Below are 15,090 nucleotides of genomic sequence, written 5' to 3' on the forward strand. Positions count from 1 at the left end.
GAACGCTCCCCACACCTCACCAAGCAGCTGCTGCTGGAGCTCTGCTGAGCCTGGGAGGTTCTGGAGCGCGGATATTTGGGTTGGACTCCGGGCAGGATCTGTCATCCCGACTATATTTGGGCAGCAGAAACATTCCTGGCGCTGGTTTGCGTCTCAGAGCAGTGGAACTCATGACACCGAGGGAATCCACGTGGTGCATCGGGGAGAGGGGAGCAGGCCAGGCACAGAACTGACTCTGCTCTGTCTCCCCTGGCTTCTCCTTTCTAAGGAGCTTTGCAGGGATTTTCCAAGCCAGGGATGCGCATCCCCAGCTCTGGGGAGCTCCAAGCAGTGTCAGCAGGGAAGGAATGGTGCACAAAACCCACCAAGGGCGAGGAGAGGCTGTGGAGAACATAAAGCACGGGATCATGTGCACAACAGGATGCACTCCCCTCGTTCCACCAGCTCAGCTTTGCTCTTTCCACTCTGCTGCTGAAATGTTTGGTTTAAAGCAGGGCTGTGCATAACACACAACACATGGCTCCCTTCCCCAGGGCTGCCTTCAGCTCAAAACTACATTTTTTTTAACCTCTATGGATTCTTTTGAGCATTTCTCTCCTTTCCTTTGTTCATGAAATGTTATTTTCAGCAAAATTTCCAGTAACTCTGCCCCATTTCTCAGGACACTGGCACTGCTTCATCCCAGTCCCCAGAATAACACAAAAACCATCTATGACAACAAATATTACAGCAAAACCCGTGCTGAGAGATGCTCCAAAGAGAGGAACCATCAGTGCTGGGAGTGGGGATCTCTGACTGTCCCAAAGGAACCTCACCTCTCATGAAATCTCTGTTTATTCAGGGATAAGAGCCAATTATTCAGCACTGGACCAGAACACCCCCATCAGCTTCCCCTGTGGTCACTTGGGAATTCTGCACGGAGCTGGGGAAAGGAGAAGGACCCAAAATCTGATGGCTCAAGGCAGCAGGAACCGGATTTCATCTGCAGGGATGTGGTTTACCAGGGAGCAGCCCCTCCTGGGCCCACGAGAAAGGAATCAGGAAACTCTCACACAGCCCTTCCTTTAACAGATTTCACTCTTCAGCTCCCAGTTTGGGGGGAAAGGAAAACAAAACCAACAACCCAACATCCCTGCGTGGTTCCCGTGGGAATGGCCCTGAAAAATTGTGCTTTTTCTGTGGGTCACGGGCTAAAAAAAAGGATTTGTGTGCTGGAAGAGGGAGCAGTGCTCCCCAGGGAGGGGCAGAACAGGAATGTTTGGGGCCTAAGGAGAATTCTCCCACTTTCTCCCCTGCAGCCCCTCGTGATCAGCATCTGCTGATGTTCCTAGAAAAATCCATGCTCTGCTGAATAACAAATGAGCTGCAAACAGCTCCAGCTGGCACAGAAAAAGGAATATTTTGCTTAACTGTCAGCTTGAGCTGCTGCTCACAGAAGTGCTGCACTGGCCTGACCCAGCTCAGCACTGCAGTCCTGACCTGAGAGCAGAAATTTGGGGATGAAATGAGGGAAAAAGGTTTCCCAAAACACAGATAACAAAGTGAATCCACAGTGAACTAAGAACTGCTCCCCTGGGTGGGGATATTTTTGGTCTCTGCTCTCTGGTGGGATGTATTAATAACTTATTTTTAATATTATAATTGATGTAAGAATAATTTCTCTGGTGGGATGTATTAATAACTTATTTTGAATATTATAATTGATGTACCAATAATTTAATATTACAATTGTTTTAATATAATTAATTTTATATAATTATAATTAATTTAATACAATTTAAATACTATAAGTAATTTAATATTAATAATCCATTTGTGGGTGGACCAATCCTCTGGAAATCCTGGGGGCAGCACAGATTAGCGGGAACTTAAAGGAGAGATGGGTTCTTCACCTGACTCTGCTTTGCAAGAAAAAAATCTCCCTCTCTTTTCTACCTCAGTCTCACATTGTCTGTAAAATACAAAGTTTTGGCCACACATCCAAAGCAAAAGGTTTAGAAACCTTTTGTACCAAGTCGGAGGTGAGCTGAAATGTTAAAATTGAAGCTGTACACCAAAAAAAGCTGGGAATAGCTGAGGCCCAGAGCTGCACCCAGGAGATGGCAGAAGCCCCAGGAGCTCCTTTGCAGAGGACTCATCCAGATCTGCTTTTTGGGAGAGCAGCTGGTCACAAACATGGAGCAGAAAGCTGCTCATTACCCACCCCAATTAACAAATGATGATATTTGCCTTTAAAAGAGCATTTCCCACTGCTCTGGCACCTCCATCCCCGTCTGCAGCAGCAGGAACAGCTTCCCTGTTCTATAACCAGCAAGGAATCCAAAAGCCAGCAAGGAATCCAAAAACCCAGCAAGGAATCCAAAAACCCAGCAAGGAATCCAAAAACCCAGCAAGGAATCCAAAAACCCAGCAAGGAATCCAAAAACCCAGCAAGGAATCCAAAACCCCAACAAGGAATCCAAAACCCCAACAAGGAATCCAAAAACCCAACAAGGAATCCAAAAACCCAACAAGGAATCCAAAAACCCAGCAAGGAATCCAAAAACCCAGCAAGGAATCCAAAAACCAGCAAGGAATCCAAAAACCAGCAAGGAATCCAAAAACCAGCAAGGAATCCAAAAACCCAGCAAGGAATCCAAAAACCCAGCAAGGAATCCAAAAACCAGCAAGGAATCCAAAAGCCAGCAAGGAATCCAAAAGCCAACAAGGAATCCAACAGCAAAAGGGCAGAAAAGGGCAAAAAGGGGAAGGAAATCTTCCCCCAGCTCTCCTGTCCCAGGATCTCTCAGCAGATTTCATTCAGGTTCATCAGGGAAGATAAAACAGAATTTTCTTCCCTTTTCCAAAGCCTGAGCTGAGCCTGGCATGGGGGGCAAAGTTTGCCAAAAACATTCTTGGCACAAAGGGGCACCTGCTGCCTTCTGCCACCTCCTGAATTTAATAAAGAATTTAAAAAAGATAAAACATAAAATTGAGGGAGCTCTTCCTTCCCTTCCAAATCTCTTTTCATTTATCCAGGAAATTAAAAAAAAAAAAATACCAATTCCAGTTTTCTGCAACAACTGCACAGCTTGGTAGTCAAAGGCTGCACTCTTCCTTCATTTTTGGGGGGTTTTTTCCTTCAGGGAAAATAATCACTTGGAAGCCTCTCTTCATTCAGCACCCAAAGAAACCATTTGTAAAAAAATAAGCAGAGGCTCCATGTTGTTTTTCTTGAATAAAAGGACACCTTTGGAAAAAGAGATGAGACTCACATGACAGATATTGAACATTTTGTCACCTCTGTCCCCTCTCTTCTGGTGCCAGCACAAATACAACACATGGGGAAATATCCTTCATATGGAGATGCTTCTGAATAAATTATTAAAAAAAAAAAAAGCTTAGCATTGGGCTGGGGTAATGAATATTCTGCAAAATTATTCCCTTGCAGCAAAAATGGTTAATAAAAGCAGCTTTGGCAGGATAAAGTTGGCTCAGATTTGTACTTTTGAGTACTTTTGTTTTGCTGTCCCAGCAAAGATTTTGGGGAAATTTCTGGATTATTCCAAAGGGATTCCCATCAGCATGGATTTCTAGGACATAATGAGAATCTGCACCTCTGATTTTTACACCAAAGCTGATTCTGAAATTCAGCTTTAGGTTATTTGGGTGTCAAGCAGGAGCCAAACAAATAATTTAGGGGTTAAATCTGACCCATTTTCACAGATTAAAAAAAATCTATTGAAACTATAACAAACTGAAGTGAATATTTGGATAAATATTATCTCTAGAAGTCAAGAGTTGGTGAAATAACTTTCTCAATACACCACAGGGTTATAAATAAGAAATACTCCCATAACCACCACACATTCTACACAGCTCAACATTCCTTTAGAAGATTTGCCACCTCTTTGCTAATGAACAAAGGGAGTAGAGGAACACTGGATTTTTTGTTTTGTTTGTTTAAATATTGCTTCCATTACGTAACAAACAGGAGGTTTGGGCATCACTGTATCACCAGACCCCAAACAAACAGCCACACTTCCACCAAAATTTACTTCACAGGATGACTGAGTGGGTAATAATTCTCCACTCAGCTGGAAAACAATACAGCTACTGTTTGTACATTCATTTTTAATGCTCAGGAAAATATATATTTTTATTTTATTAAGTTTTGCTGCAAAACAAAGAAACAAAAATGAAGTCCCTTTTTTTTTTCCCTCCTCCTCCCCCTCATATCTTAATTATTTACTATTTATTTTCTTTACACTTTGATTGGAGTATTTAACACCTGCCTTTGGCATTATGGATAGAAAGCTCAGGAGTCTCTGAACACACGGCTCTGCCAAAAAAAATAACAAAATATGGAAGAAGAAGAAGAAGAAGAAGAAGAAGAAGAAGAGTGTCACTTAGAGGTCAGAAACATTTGTTGTAACAGATTTTCTCCAGTCAGTGTTCACTACTTTTTCTCTAAGGCACACGCTCTGTCGTTAGGACTCCTGACATCCAGCTCTGCCGCTGCTGAGCCCCAGGGCTCTGTGGGGACATCACCTCCCTGGGCCTGGCACCCGGGAGAGCTGATCCCAGCATCTCCTCGGAGCTGAGGGGGAGCTGCGAGCACTCCTGGATGCCTCTGGGACACCCCAGGATCTGTCCAGCTCTGGGACACCCCAGGATCTGCCCAGCTCTGGGACACCCCAGGATCTCTCCAGCTCTGGGACACCCCAGGATCTGTCCAGCTCTGGGACACCCCAGGATCTGCTCAGCTCTGGGACACCCCAGGATCTGCCCAGCTCAGCTCTGGGACACCCCAGGATCTGCCCAGCTCAGCTCTGGGACACCCCAGGATGTGCCCAGCTCTGGGACACCCCAGGATGTGCCCAGCTCTGGGACACCCCAGGATGTGCCCAGCTCAGCTCTGGGACACCCCAGGATCTGCCCAGCTCAGCTCTGGGACACCCCAGGATCTGCCCAGCTCAGCTCTGGGACACTCCAGGATGTGCCCAGCTCAGCTCTGGGACACCCCAGGATCTGTCCAGCTCTGGGACACCCCAGGATCTGCCCAGCTCAGCTCTGGGACATCCCAGGATCTGCTCAGCTCTGGGACACTCCAGGATGTGCCCAGCTCAGCTCTGGGACACCCCAGGATCTGTCCAGCTCAGCTCTGGGACACCCCAGGATCTGCCCAGCTCTGGGACACCCCAGGATCTGCCCAGCTCAGCTCTGGGACATCCCAGGATCTGCCCAGCTCAGCTCTGGGACATCCCAGGATCTGCCCAGCTTTGGGACACTCCAGGATGTGCCCAGCTCAGCTCTGGGACACTCCAGGATGTGCCCAGCTCAGCTCTGGAAGCGTGGTCAGTCCGGTGGTGGCGGTGGATGAGCAGCACAGCTGAGAGAGGGGCTGTCCCTTTCCTGGGACACCCCAGAGGGGACTCCTCTTCCTCCTCCTCCTCCCCGGGCACATCCCTTCTGTGCTTCCCTCGCTTTCCCAGGGAGCCAAGCCCCTGACGCACTGCGGGCCGGGGCAGAGCAGCGGCCTCAGACGAAGATGTGGATCCTCTCCCGGATGGCCTGGCGGCAGATGGGGCACACGGTCAGGGCCGTGCTGCAGTCTGGGCACGAGCCGTGCCCGCACTGGAACACCAGCTTGATCTGGTCGTCGATGCAGATGGGGCAGGTGATCCTCTCCTCCATCTGCCGGTAGCGGCTCTGCAGCTCCTCCATCAGCTTCCTCTGCTCCGTGCACTCCGAGCTGGGGCTGCACTCCACCTCCGTGCTGTCTGTGGGCAGAGCTCAGCGTTAATTAACCAATTAACCCCCCCTTTCTGCCCCTCCCAGCAGCATCCCACTCACACTGCCCTCTCTGCACTCAGCCTCAGCCAGGGATCAAGTAAAAATCCTTGGGGTGATGCTTCTTTGTTTTGTTTTTTTTTTTTTTTACTTGCTCAGTGGTTTTGTATGTGTTTGGGATGGTTTGGTGGTTTGGGTTTTCTGTAAATCCTGCCTGAGATTCCTGCCCTGGTGCTCTGGAACATGCTGCTCACTTCAAGTGCAAATATTCCAAGTTGGTTGTGATATTCTGCCCCACTAATCCAGGAATCCTTACAGGGCACTGTGTTCTCTCAGCCTCCTGGTCACACCTGGGACTCCAACTTCTGCCTAAGAAATGTGTGTGTGTCTTTCAGGACACACATGGTCAAACAAGAAGAAACCATCTGAGCACCTGCGTTGAGTTTTACATAAATGAAGCCGTTTTCATTTATATAAATGAAGAGTTTTACATAAATAAGAGTCATTTGGTTGACTCTGTGCAATGAAAGAATCCCAAATCCTGCATAACTGGAGCTTGGGTAAATATTCTCAATGCAGCTCTCACTGCTCATCTTCTGCTCCTGAGTCACTGATTTATATTTCACTGCAGATTCCTAATTCTGGAATTAGCTGCACATCAGTGGTGCAAGAAGTGTTTCAAATCCAGTCCTTGGGGACAAGGAGTTTGTCAAAGGCAAGCACTGAAGACATCACTGCCAGGGAAATCCTGCTGGTATTTCAGAGACCTTGACGTTCCTCCTCCACTGGAAATTTGCCTGCAAATGTCTTCTTTGGAATACCCATCATTATTTTGCTGCCAGTCTGCAGCAAAGACAAATGCTCTTGTCCACTGTCGGGTCAAAAGTGGTATTTTTGGCATGATGGAGCTGCAAAGAGGAGCTCTGGCTCTGCCAGCTGTGCATGTCCAATGCCATGGGACTGATTCCTGCTTTTTTTCCAGGCATCCAGTCACAAGGCTGGAGCCTGACTCCAAAAAAAAGCCCACAGTGCTCAGTCACAAGCAGCAGGACATGCAAATAAATCCTCCCGTGCCTTAGAGTGATCCCAGCCCTCACAACCACTCTGGAAAAGGCTCCAGTGGCAACTTGCATCAATGCCTTGGCAAAAGCAAACCCTGCTGCTGCCCTGCTGACATCCCAGCTCGTGCTGACACTGGGAAGTGTGGACAGGAGACAAATCAGGGCTGAAAACCTTTACTGAAATACTCCAGCTCCGAGATTTCTGCATAGCTGGGTCATGCCAGCCCTGCACAGACACTGATTTCTCAGCCAGGGGAGAAGCAAGGCTTGCACAAGGTGTAATTTTCCCTCCCTCATGAATTTTCACTGTTAAATCACCCCATGTGAAACCTGACTGCTTTCAATACACCAAATAAGCCAGGCCCAGGTAAAGCTCCCTTAAATGTCCTGTCCTGTCTATGCAGCTTGAGCTTGGCTTAGGACACCTGAGCAAATCTATTAAAATCCACTTTTTTTCCTCTCTAAAGTTGGATGATGCAACAGACACACACACACACAAAAAAAAAAAAAAAAAAAAAAAAAAAAAAAAGCCAAAATAAATGAACTCTGTTATTTCACTGAAAATCACTGGTGCCTGTGCAGGACCCTCCCCACAGCCCTGAGCAGCAGGAACAGCCAGGACATACCTTGTTTCAGCTTTTTGGTTATTGTCACTTGACATTTGATGCATTTCTTCATCCTCCTGGAGCATTCTGCCACAAGAAGAGATGAGAATTAAACCCACAGCAGACTGAGGAAGATCAGATTTGAACAACCTGAGGCCTCCCTGGGTGATTAAGGGATTGCTCCTGCATGTAATGAGGTCACTCCTGCTTTCTGAGCTGTGCCCTGCTCTTTTATTTCATCTTTCCCAGGTCAGCAGCAAACACACCACCTTTAAATCCTCCCTGCTCTGTGCCCCTGCAGCTGCTGCAGCTCTGGGGGAAGAGGATGAAGCTCTGGCACAGAGTTCTGAGCAAACTCCCTGTGTGTGAGCAGGCTGCCCTTAAATCAGCTGAAATCCTGAAGAATGAAGAGTTAGGAAAGCCAGAGGAGAGGGAAATCCTTCTCAGGAGGTTTCTGGGGGATAAAGCACTGACAGCCACTGAAAGCACTGGCTTTCCCTCTGAATTACCCAGGCATCTCTAAGCCTGACAAAGCTGCCTGCAGCCCCAAGCAGCAGGTGGGCAGAACATTCTGTGTTTTCCAGAGATAACTTTGGCTGTCTTGAGATGCTGAAATCACGCTGGGGTTGCTTCAGGACACAAACAGCACAAAAGCTCTGTGTCTGAGCAAGGCTGGATTTCTGACAGGGCAAGGAGGGAGGCTGGGAAGAAAACCATGAAAAAAAAAAAAAACAGGGGAAAACAAACCCAGTGTGGACTCACCTTCACACACAATACTGTGCTGGCACGGGAAGAAATGGATGAGCAAGGCCAGCTCTGAGCAGACCAGGCACTCTGTGGGCACTGCCACGCTGGAGACACTGAGGTTGGTCATGGTGTTGGGCGTGGTGTGCACACGGCGAAGGCTGCAGGTGATGGTTGAGCTCTCAGAAGAAACCTGCTGATCCCTGCAGGCAGCAGCCAGCAGGAAATGTGAGAAACGTGAGCCACAAGCTCCTTCAGCACTGGGTAATGTCAGATTAAGCCTTTTTCTGACCCAGAGATGGGGTAACTGAGAGGTGTCTTAAAAGCTTTTATTTCATCTTTCATTGTTCTATTTCTGAAAAGTATTTGATCTTTTTTTGTGAAGATATCCTTTAGAACTTGTTCCTAATTCAATTTCTCTCTTAACAATGTCTGTCCTATTGTGCAACATTTCTAAAGCAAGATCATTTAAGATCATTAAATGAGATAATTTCTTCTTAAATAATAAGATAATTTCTTATCTCAAAATTCACATATAGATATTTACATACATACTATGTCAACTTTCTGTTATGTTTTAAGAATTTACTACAAATGCATTTCCCACAGGTAACACTGAGTTATCCCTGGGTTACCCCACAGAGCAGCACAGGCTCAGGGAGATAAACCTGGGAACCTTCCCTGCCCTGCTGGGACAATCTCAGCTGGGATCCTGACCAGTTCTGCCCAAAAAAAAGAAAGGAAAAGAGCAGGGATCTCTAATTTAAATCCATTTACACAAGCTGAAACTGCTATTTTGGAGGTCACAGGAAGGTAACAGCACAATCGTCTGCTGAAAGCAGATAATAACAATAATAATGAGACAATAATAAAAACGAGAAATGTCAGCCTGACAGAAATGACATTTTTTAAGCAAAAAAACTCAGTCCAACACTGAGAGAACTCCTGTGGAAGGCTTTTTTCACCCATTATTTGCAGTGGCCAATGAGCACTGCTGGGGGGGTCCTCCTCCAGCAGAACAGCACAGACTCTGTGCCCTCAGATCAAACAGAACTCTGCTTTCATGTTTGCAAAGCCCAAATCCAAACAGATGCTGCTCAGAACCCCAGACAGAGCCAGCTCTGACTTGCCATACTCTCCTTTTGGCATTATTCTCAGCTAATTCTCTTATCAGCTTCAAAACAAGCCTTTATCTAGCCCTGGAATAGATCCTGGGGGTTTTGGTGCCCACCCTCCTTGTGCTCTCTTTAAATATCTGTCAGTGGGGATCAGATGGAAACAAAACAGAAGCCAGGATTGCTCTGCAAAGTTGCTCTTAGTGGCCTCAGAGACTCCTCAGATTGCCAAGGCCTCATTAATCTGCTTTTCCCAACCCTTCCAAACTCAGCACACACCCTCAGAACAAACAGGACGTGCTCAGGGTGACATCCAGAGGGTCTCAGAGATTCTCCATCCCTCCTGGAGCAGCCCCAGAGACACCAGGGCTGGGGGAAACTCTGGTTTGCAAGGGTTTCCTGAGGCTTACCTGAATTTCTGTGAGAAGTCTTTGACGATCTGGATGATTCTTCCATCTGTGATGAGGTCCAAAGGAGACTTTCCCCGATGATTTGCATAATTAATATCTGCTCCTTCTTGTGCTAAGTAGCAGGCAATGGCAGTCCCAACATTCAGCTCCACATTTCCCAGGAAGCCAGAAGCCTGCAGCTAAAAGAAATTGAGAAAAACACTCTGTCAACAGAAGAAGCTTCTGATCCTCTGCTCTGACTTGCATCAAAATCTAAATAAAGTCTTAAACCTTGTATTTAAGACTTGGAAGTGCAACTTTCTGAAAGCACACAGAGGTTCTTTTCGCCTTTATGTAAATGATGGGCTCAAATCTTACACTGCCTCAGAGTGACCCTACCTGGTGCTGATCCCTGCAGAGCAGAGAAATGGGCATTCACCTCTCCGGGCTGTGAGAAGGATATGTAAATATCCTTTATGTAAATAATGGGGTTTTGCCTTTATGTAAATGATGGGCTCAAATCTTACACTGCCTCAGAGTGACCCTACCTGGTGCTGATCCCTGCAGATCAGAGAAATGGGCATTCACCTCTCCAGGCTGTGAGAAGGATATGTAAATATCCTTTACATAAATAATGGGTTTTTGCCTTTATGTAAATGATGGGCTCAAATCTTACATTGCCTCAGAGTGACCCTACCTGGTGCTGATCCCTGCAGAGCAGAGAAATGGGCATTCACCTCTCCGGGCTGTGAGAAGGATATGTAAATATCCTTTACATAAATAATGGGTTTTTGCCTTTATGTAAATGATGGGCTCAAATCTTACATTGCCTCAGAGTGACCCTACCTGGTGCTGATCCCTGCAGATCAGAGAAATGGGCATTCACCTCTCCAGGCTGTGAGAAGGATATGTAAATATCCTTTATGTAAATAATGGGGTTTTGCCTTTATGTAAATGATGGGCTCAAATCTTACACTGCCTCAGAGTGACCCTACCTGGTGCTGATCCCTGCAGATCAGAGAAATGGGCATTCACCTCTCCGGGCTGTGAGAAGGGAGAAGCTGGAGGCCCCACAGAACTGCAGAGCAGCTGCTGCTGCAGGGCCTGACGTGACAGCTACTTCAAGAGCCAAATTTTGATGAGCATGATCCCAAAGAATTTGAAGTTACTTCAAGAGCCAAATTTTGATGAGCATGATCCCAAATAATTTGAAGTCAAGTCACATATTCCACTGACTTGAACAGCCAGAGTGGGTCAGTCAGGGCAAGTAAAATTAGATGGGAAGGAATCTACAGCATTTAGAGATGGTGTCACTGTAAATAATACTGGGAATGACAGGCACAGGTCCCTCTGTAGGACTTCCAGGACTGTGGCCCTGCACTTGAGCCATCATCTCCTGGTGCTTTGGTAAGGAGCAGGACGGAAGAGCAATGCACTGGGCTTTCCCAAGCACCAACAGCTAAAAAAGAGGAATGGGTGGTTGCACTTATTCTAATGATTAAAAAAAAAAAAAACAAAAAAACCCCCAAAAAAACAAAACAAAAAAACCCCCAAAAAAACCCCAAAAAAACAACACCAAAAAAACCCACCACAATACATTAATAATGAATAATAAAATAATGAAATATAATAAAACAATAAAACAATAATATATAAAATAATAAAAAATAATAATATAGACTTTAATAATAATAAACAATACAATTATTACCATATAACAAAAACAACCAACCAAAAACAACAACAATAATAATAACAATTTTTAAATCTATGCTGGATTTTCAAGTGAATTAAATGATCCCTGCACCTTTGGCCCATCCTGCAGTGATTTCTGGATCTTTATATTCATGGATACAGAGCAGCACAGAGAAATCCAGTTGAGGCTTTATAACAGCCGCCCCCTCCTCCTCCAGGCTGCTCCCTCTCTCCCTGCTGCACATCTGGGGTGTCTGGGGCAGCTCTCCTCAAATTTTCCATGAATTTCTGTGGTTCTGGGGCACAAATTCAACCCAGGAGCCTCCTGGCTCTGGACTCATGACCTTTCCCATGTCAGGAAGAAGTGCACAGTGCTGGTAAAAATATCAGAGACGGCTCTGAGCTGTTGTCTGACTATGTGGAGTCCCAGGCTATAAATTCAGGATTTATTCCTGCTTTCCCTGGAGCAAGGCTGCTTCCCATGCTCCCCCTTGGACTGGATGAAGGAACTGGAGGGGAACCTTGGGCTCCCCTGCCTTCCTTCACCCCCTCAGACCCCACAACCTGCAGATATTAAAATACACCTGCACCACACACAAAAAACCAATATATTTCTAAATACAACATTAATATAATTAATAAAATTAGTAATATATATTAATATAATAACAATGTAATATAAAATAATATAAAATATTATTATATATAATATATATATGTATTGTATATACTCATATATAAAATATCTATAATATAGATTATATTATACATTAATATATATTTTTATATATTTAAAAATAAATATTATATATTATAATATATATTTATAGTATATATAAAATATTTTAATATAGATAAATATATATAATATAGATCATATATATTATAGATTAATATATATTTCAATATATATTAAAATATATAAAATAATGTATATTTATAGTATATATATTTTAATATAGATATATATAGATTCTATATTCTAGATTAACATATATATTATATATCATATATAATATGATAGCATATCTAATATATTACATATATCACATATAATACCCACAAAATTCACTGAAACACCACATTCTGTAATATATAAATGCATATAATAGAGGTTATATATATTATATATACTTCATTCTGTATATATATATTATATATAATATAGTATTATATATTATATACTATATCTTATATATTATATCTTCTATATATTATATATATTATATATCATATATAAGATAAGATATAAGATATAAGATATAGAGTATATATATAAAACATAATATTGTATTATTTATTATGATATAAGATATGAGTATATATATATTTATATATATACTCATATCTTATATCATCTTTTTTATCTTCTATCTTATATCATCTTCTATCTTATATCATCTTCTATCTTATATCATCTTCTATCTTATATCATCTTCTATCTTATATCATCTTCTATCTTATATCATCTTCTATCTTATATCATCTTCTATCTTATATCATCTTCTATCTTATATCATCTTCTATCTTATATCATCTTCTATCTTATATCATCTTCTATCTTATATCATCTTCTATCTTATATCATCTTCTATCTTATATCATCTTCTATCTTATATCATCTTCTATCTTATATCATCTTCTATCTTATATCATCTTCTATCTTATATCATCTTCTATCTTATATCATCTTCTATCTTATATCATCTTCTATCTTATATCATCTTCTATCTTATATCATCTTCTATCTTATATCATCTTCTATCTTATATCATCTTCTATCTTATATCATCTTCTATTCTGTATCTGTATATATATAAAATCTGTATATATATACATTCGGTGTGTATATATACATATACACAAAAATCATACATATATTACATACACCACATTCTGTGACATCCAAACATATATAAAATAGGTTATATTACATATATAACATATACAATATACACTTCCCTGCTGGAGTTCTGCTGACCTTGGCCAGGAGGGACGCTCCCATCTCCCCGTCCCTCTTCTCCAGGGCCAGGGCCATGAGCTGCTGGCGCTCCAGGGCCATGTGCATGGCCGTGTCGCCATCCTCGTCCTCGGCGTTGACGTCGCTGCCCTGGCTCACCAGCAGCTGCACCATGCCCACGTGGCCCTGGATCACTGCCAGGTGCAGCGGGCTCTGCTTCCGGCTGTTCTTCACGTTCAGGTCGCAGCGCCCCTGGAAGAGCAGGGATTGCGTCACGGGGAGATGCGGCTGCACAGCTGGGAGTGTGGGGCCTGGCAGCTCCCAAATCCCACTTTGCCTTTGCTGAGTCTAGCTGAGCTGTCTGCCCCTCACAAGGAGCACCAATTTGTCAGAGAATAGCAATCCCTTTTCTGACCCAGGGATGGGGTTACTAGAGGTGTTTGGAAAACCTTTATTCCATTCTCAGTCTCATGAGAAGGGTGAGACAATACAGATGTTATAATTCATGCCATGCCAACTATTTCCTAATTACAATACACTGTAAGTGGTTTTTTCCTTATTAGTGTTAGTTATACCATGTAGTAGGAGCTTTAAAGTCAAATAATCTAAAATTACCCCTCGTGGGACCCTGGAAGAGCAGGGATTGCGTCACGGGGAGATGCGGCTGCACAGCTGGGAGTGTGGGGCCTGGCAGCTCCCAAATCCCACTTTGACTTTGCTGAGTCTAGCTGAGCTGTCTGCTCCTCACAAGGACAGTAACAAACTGTTATTTGTTATTTATATAACACCCTTTTCTGACCCAGAGATGGGGCAGCTGAGAGGTGTTTGGAAAACTTTTATTCCATTTTCAGTCTCATGTGAAGGGTGAGACAATACAGATGTTATCATTCACACCACCACAATCAGAAGCCAACTATTTCCTGTATTAGGATATTAGGAAAAAGTTTTTTACAGGAAGGGTGATAAAGTTCTGGAATGGCCTGCCCGGGGAGGTGGTGCAGTCACCATCCCTGGGTGTGTTTAACAAAGCCTGGATGTGGCACTGGGTGCCAGGGTTGAGTTGAGGTGTTGGGGCTGGGCTGGACTCGATGGTCTTGAAGGTCTCTTCCAAGGTGGGATTCTGTGACTCTGTGTAATTACAATACATTCTAAGTGTTTCTTGGCCTCTCAGCTTTAGCCACACCGTGCTGTAAATGCCTTAAAGTTATTAACCTCAAATTACCCATCGTGGCTCCTCCTCCAGTGCATCTTTCATAGTTCCTTTTCTCCAAAGTATCTAATCCTTATCTGCAAGGCCATCCTTTGAAACTTGTTTCTGGCTCCATTTCTCTCTCAGCAATGTCTGTCCTGTTCCATGGCATTTCTAAATCAGCATTTCTTATCTCAAGGTTTGCATACAGATGTGTGAGCCTTCTGTCAGGCTTGCAGAATTCCCTACAAATCCATTTCCCACACACCTCCATGAACGTTCCAGTTCCAACCCATTTTGTTCTTAGCCAAGACACCCTTCTCTCCTCCCTGCCAGTGCCACAGGAAAACCCCCCAGGAATGCCAATCCCTGTTTTTCAGCCTGGCAAATAATGCCAGCTCTTCAAAGGAACAGGGACATCCCAACAGACAAGACACCCACGGGGTCAAAAAACAGCATTGCAAAACAGAAATGCCACTACCAGGAAAGCTCTGTTACCACTGAGCAGCAAAATAAACTAAAGCATACAGCATTTGTCTGACTCAATTACTTTTGCATGG

General features: G+C 43.9%; 1 protein-coding gene across 1 annotated transcript in view; it reads right to left on the reverse strand.

Annotated features, from left to right (window-relative positions):
• Positions 1-5,501: 5,501 nt before the first annotated feature.
• MIB2 (MIB E3 ubiquitin protein ligase 2) overlaps positions 5,502-15,090 on the reverse strand; it is a 47,691-nt gene continuing 38,102 nt past the window's right edge. The window contains exons 15-19 of the mRNA XM_068171767.1: positions 13,363-13,593; positions 9,708-9,886; positions 8,201-8,385; positions 7,460-7,525; positions 5,502-5,762 (exon numbers count right to left, since the gene is read on the reverse strand). Of these exons, the coding sequence (XP_068027868.1) occupies positions 5,521-5,762; positions 7,460-7,525; positions 8,201-8,385; positions 9,708-9,886; positions 13,363-13,593 (903 nt within the window). The 3' untranslated portion in view covers positions 5,502-5,520. The remainder of the gene's footprint in view (positions 5,763-7,459; positions 7,526-8,200; positions 8,386-9,707; positions 9,887-13,362; positions 13,594-15,090) is intronic.

Source organism: Anomalospiza imberbis, chromosome 23, assembly GCF_031753505.1.
Source record: "Anomalospiza imberbis isolate Cuckoo-Finch-1a 21T00152 chromosome 23, ASM3175350v1, whole genome shotgun sequence".
Lineage (NCBI taxonomy): Eukaryota > Metazoa > Chordata > Aves > Passeriformes > Viduidae > Anomalospiza > Anomalospiza imberbis.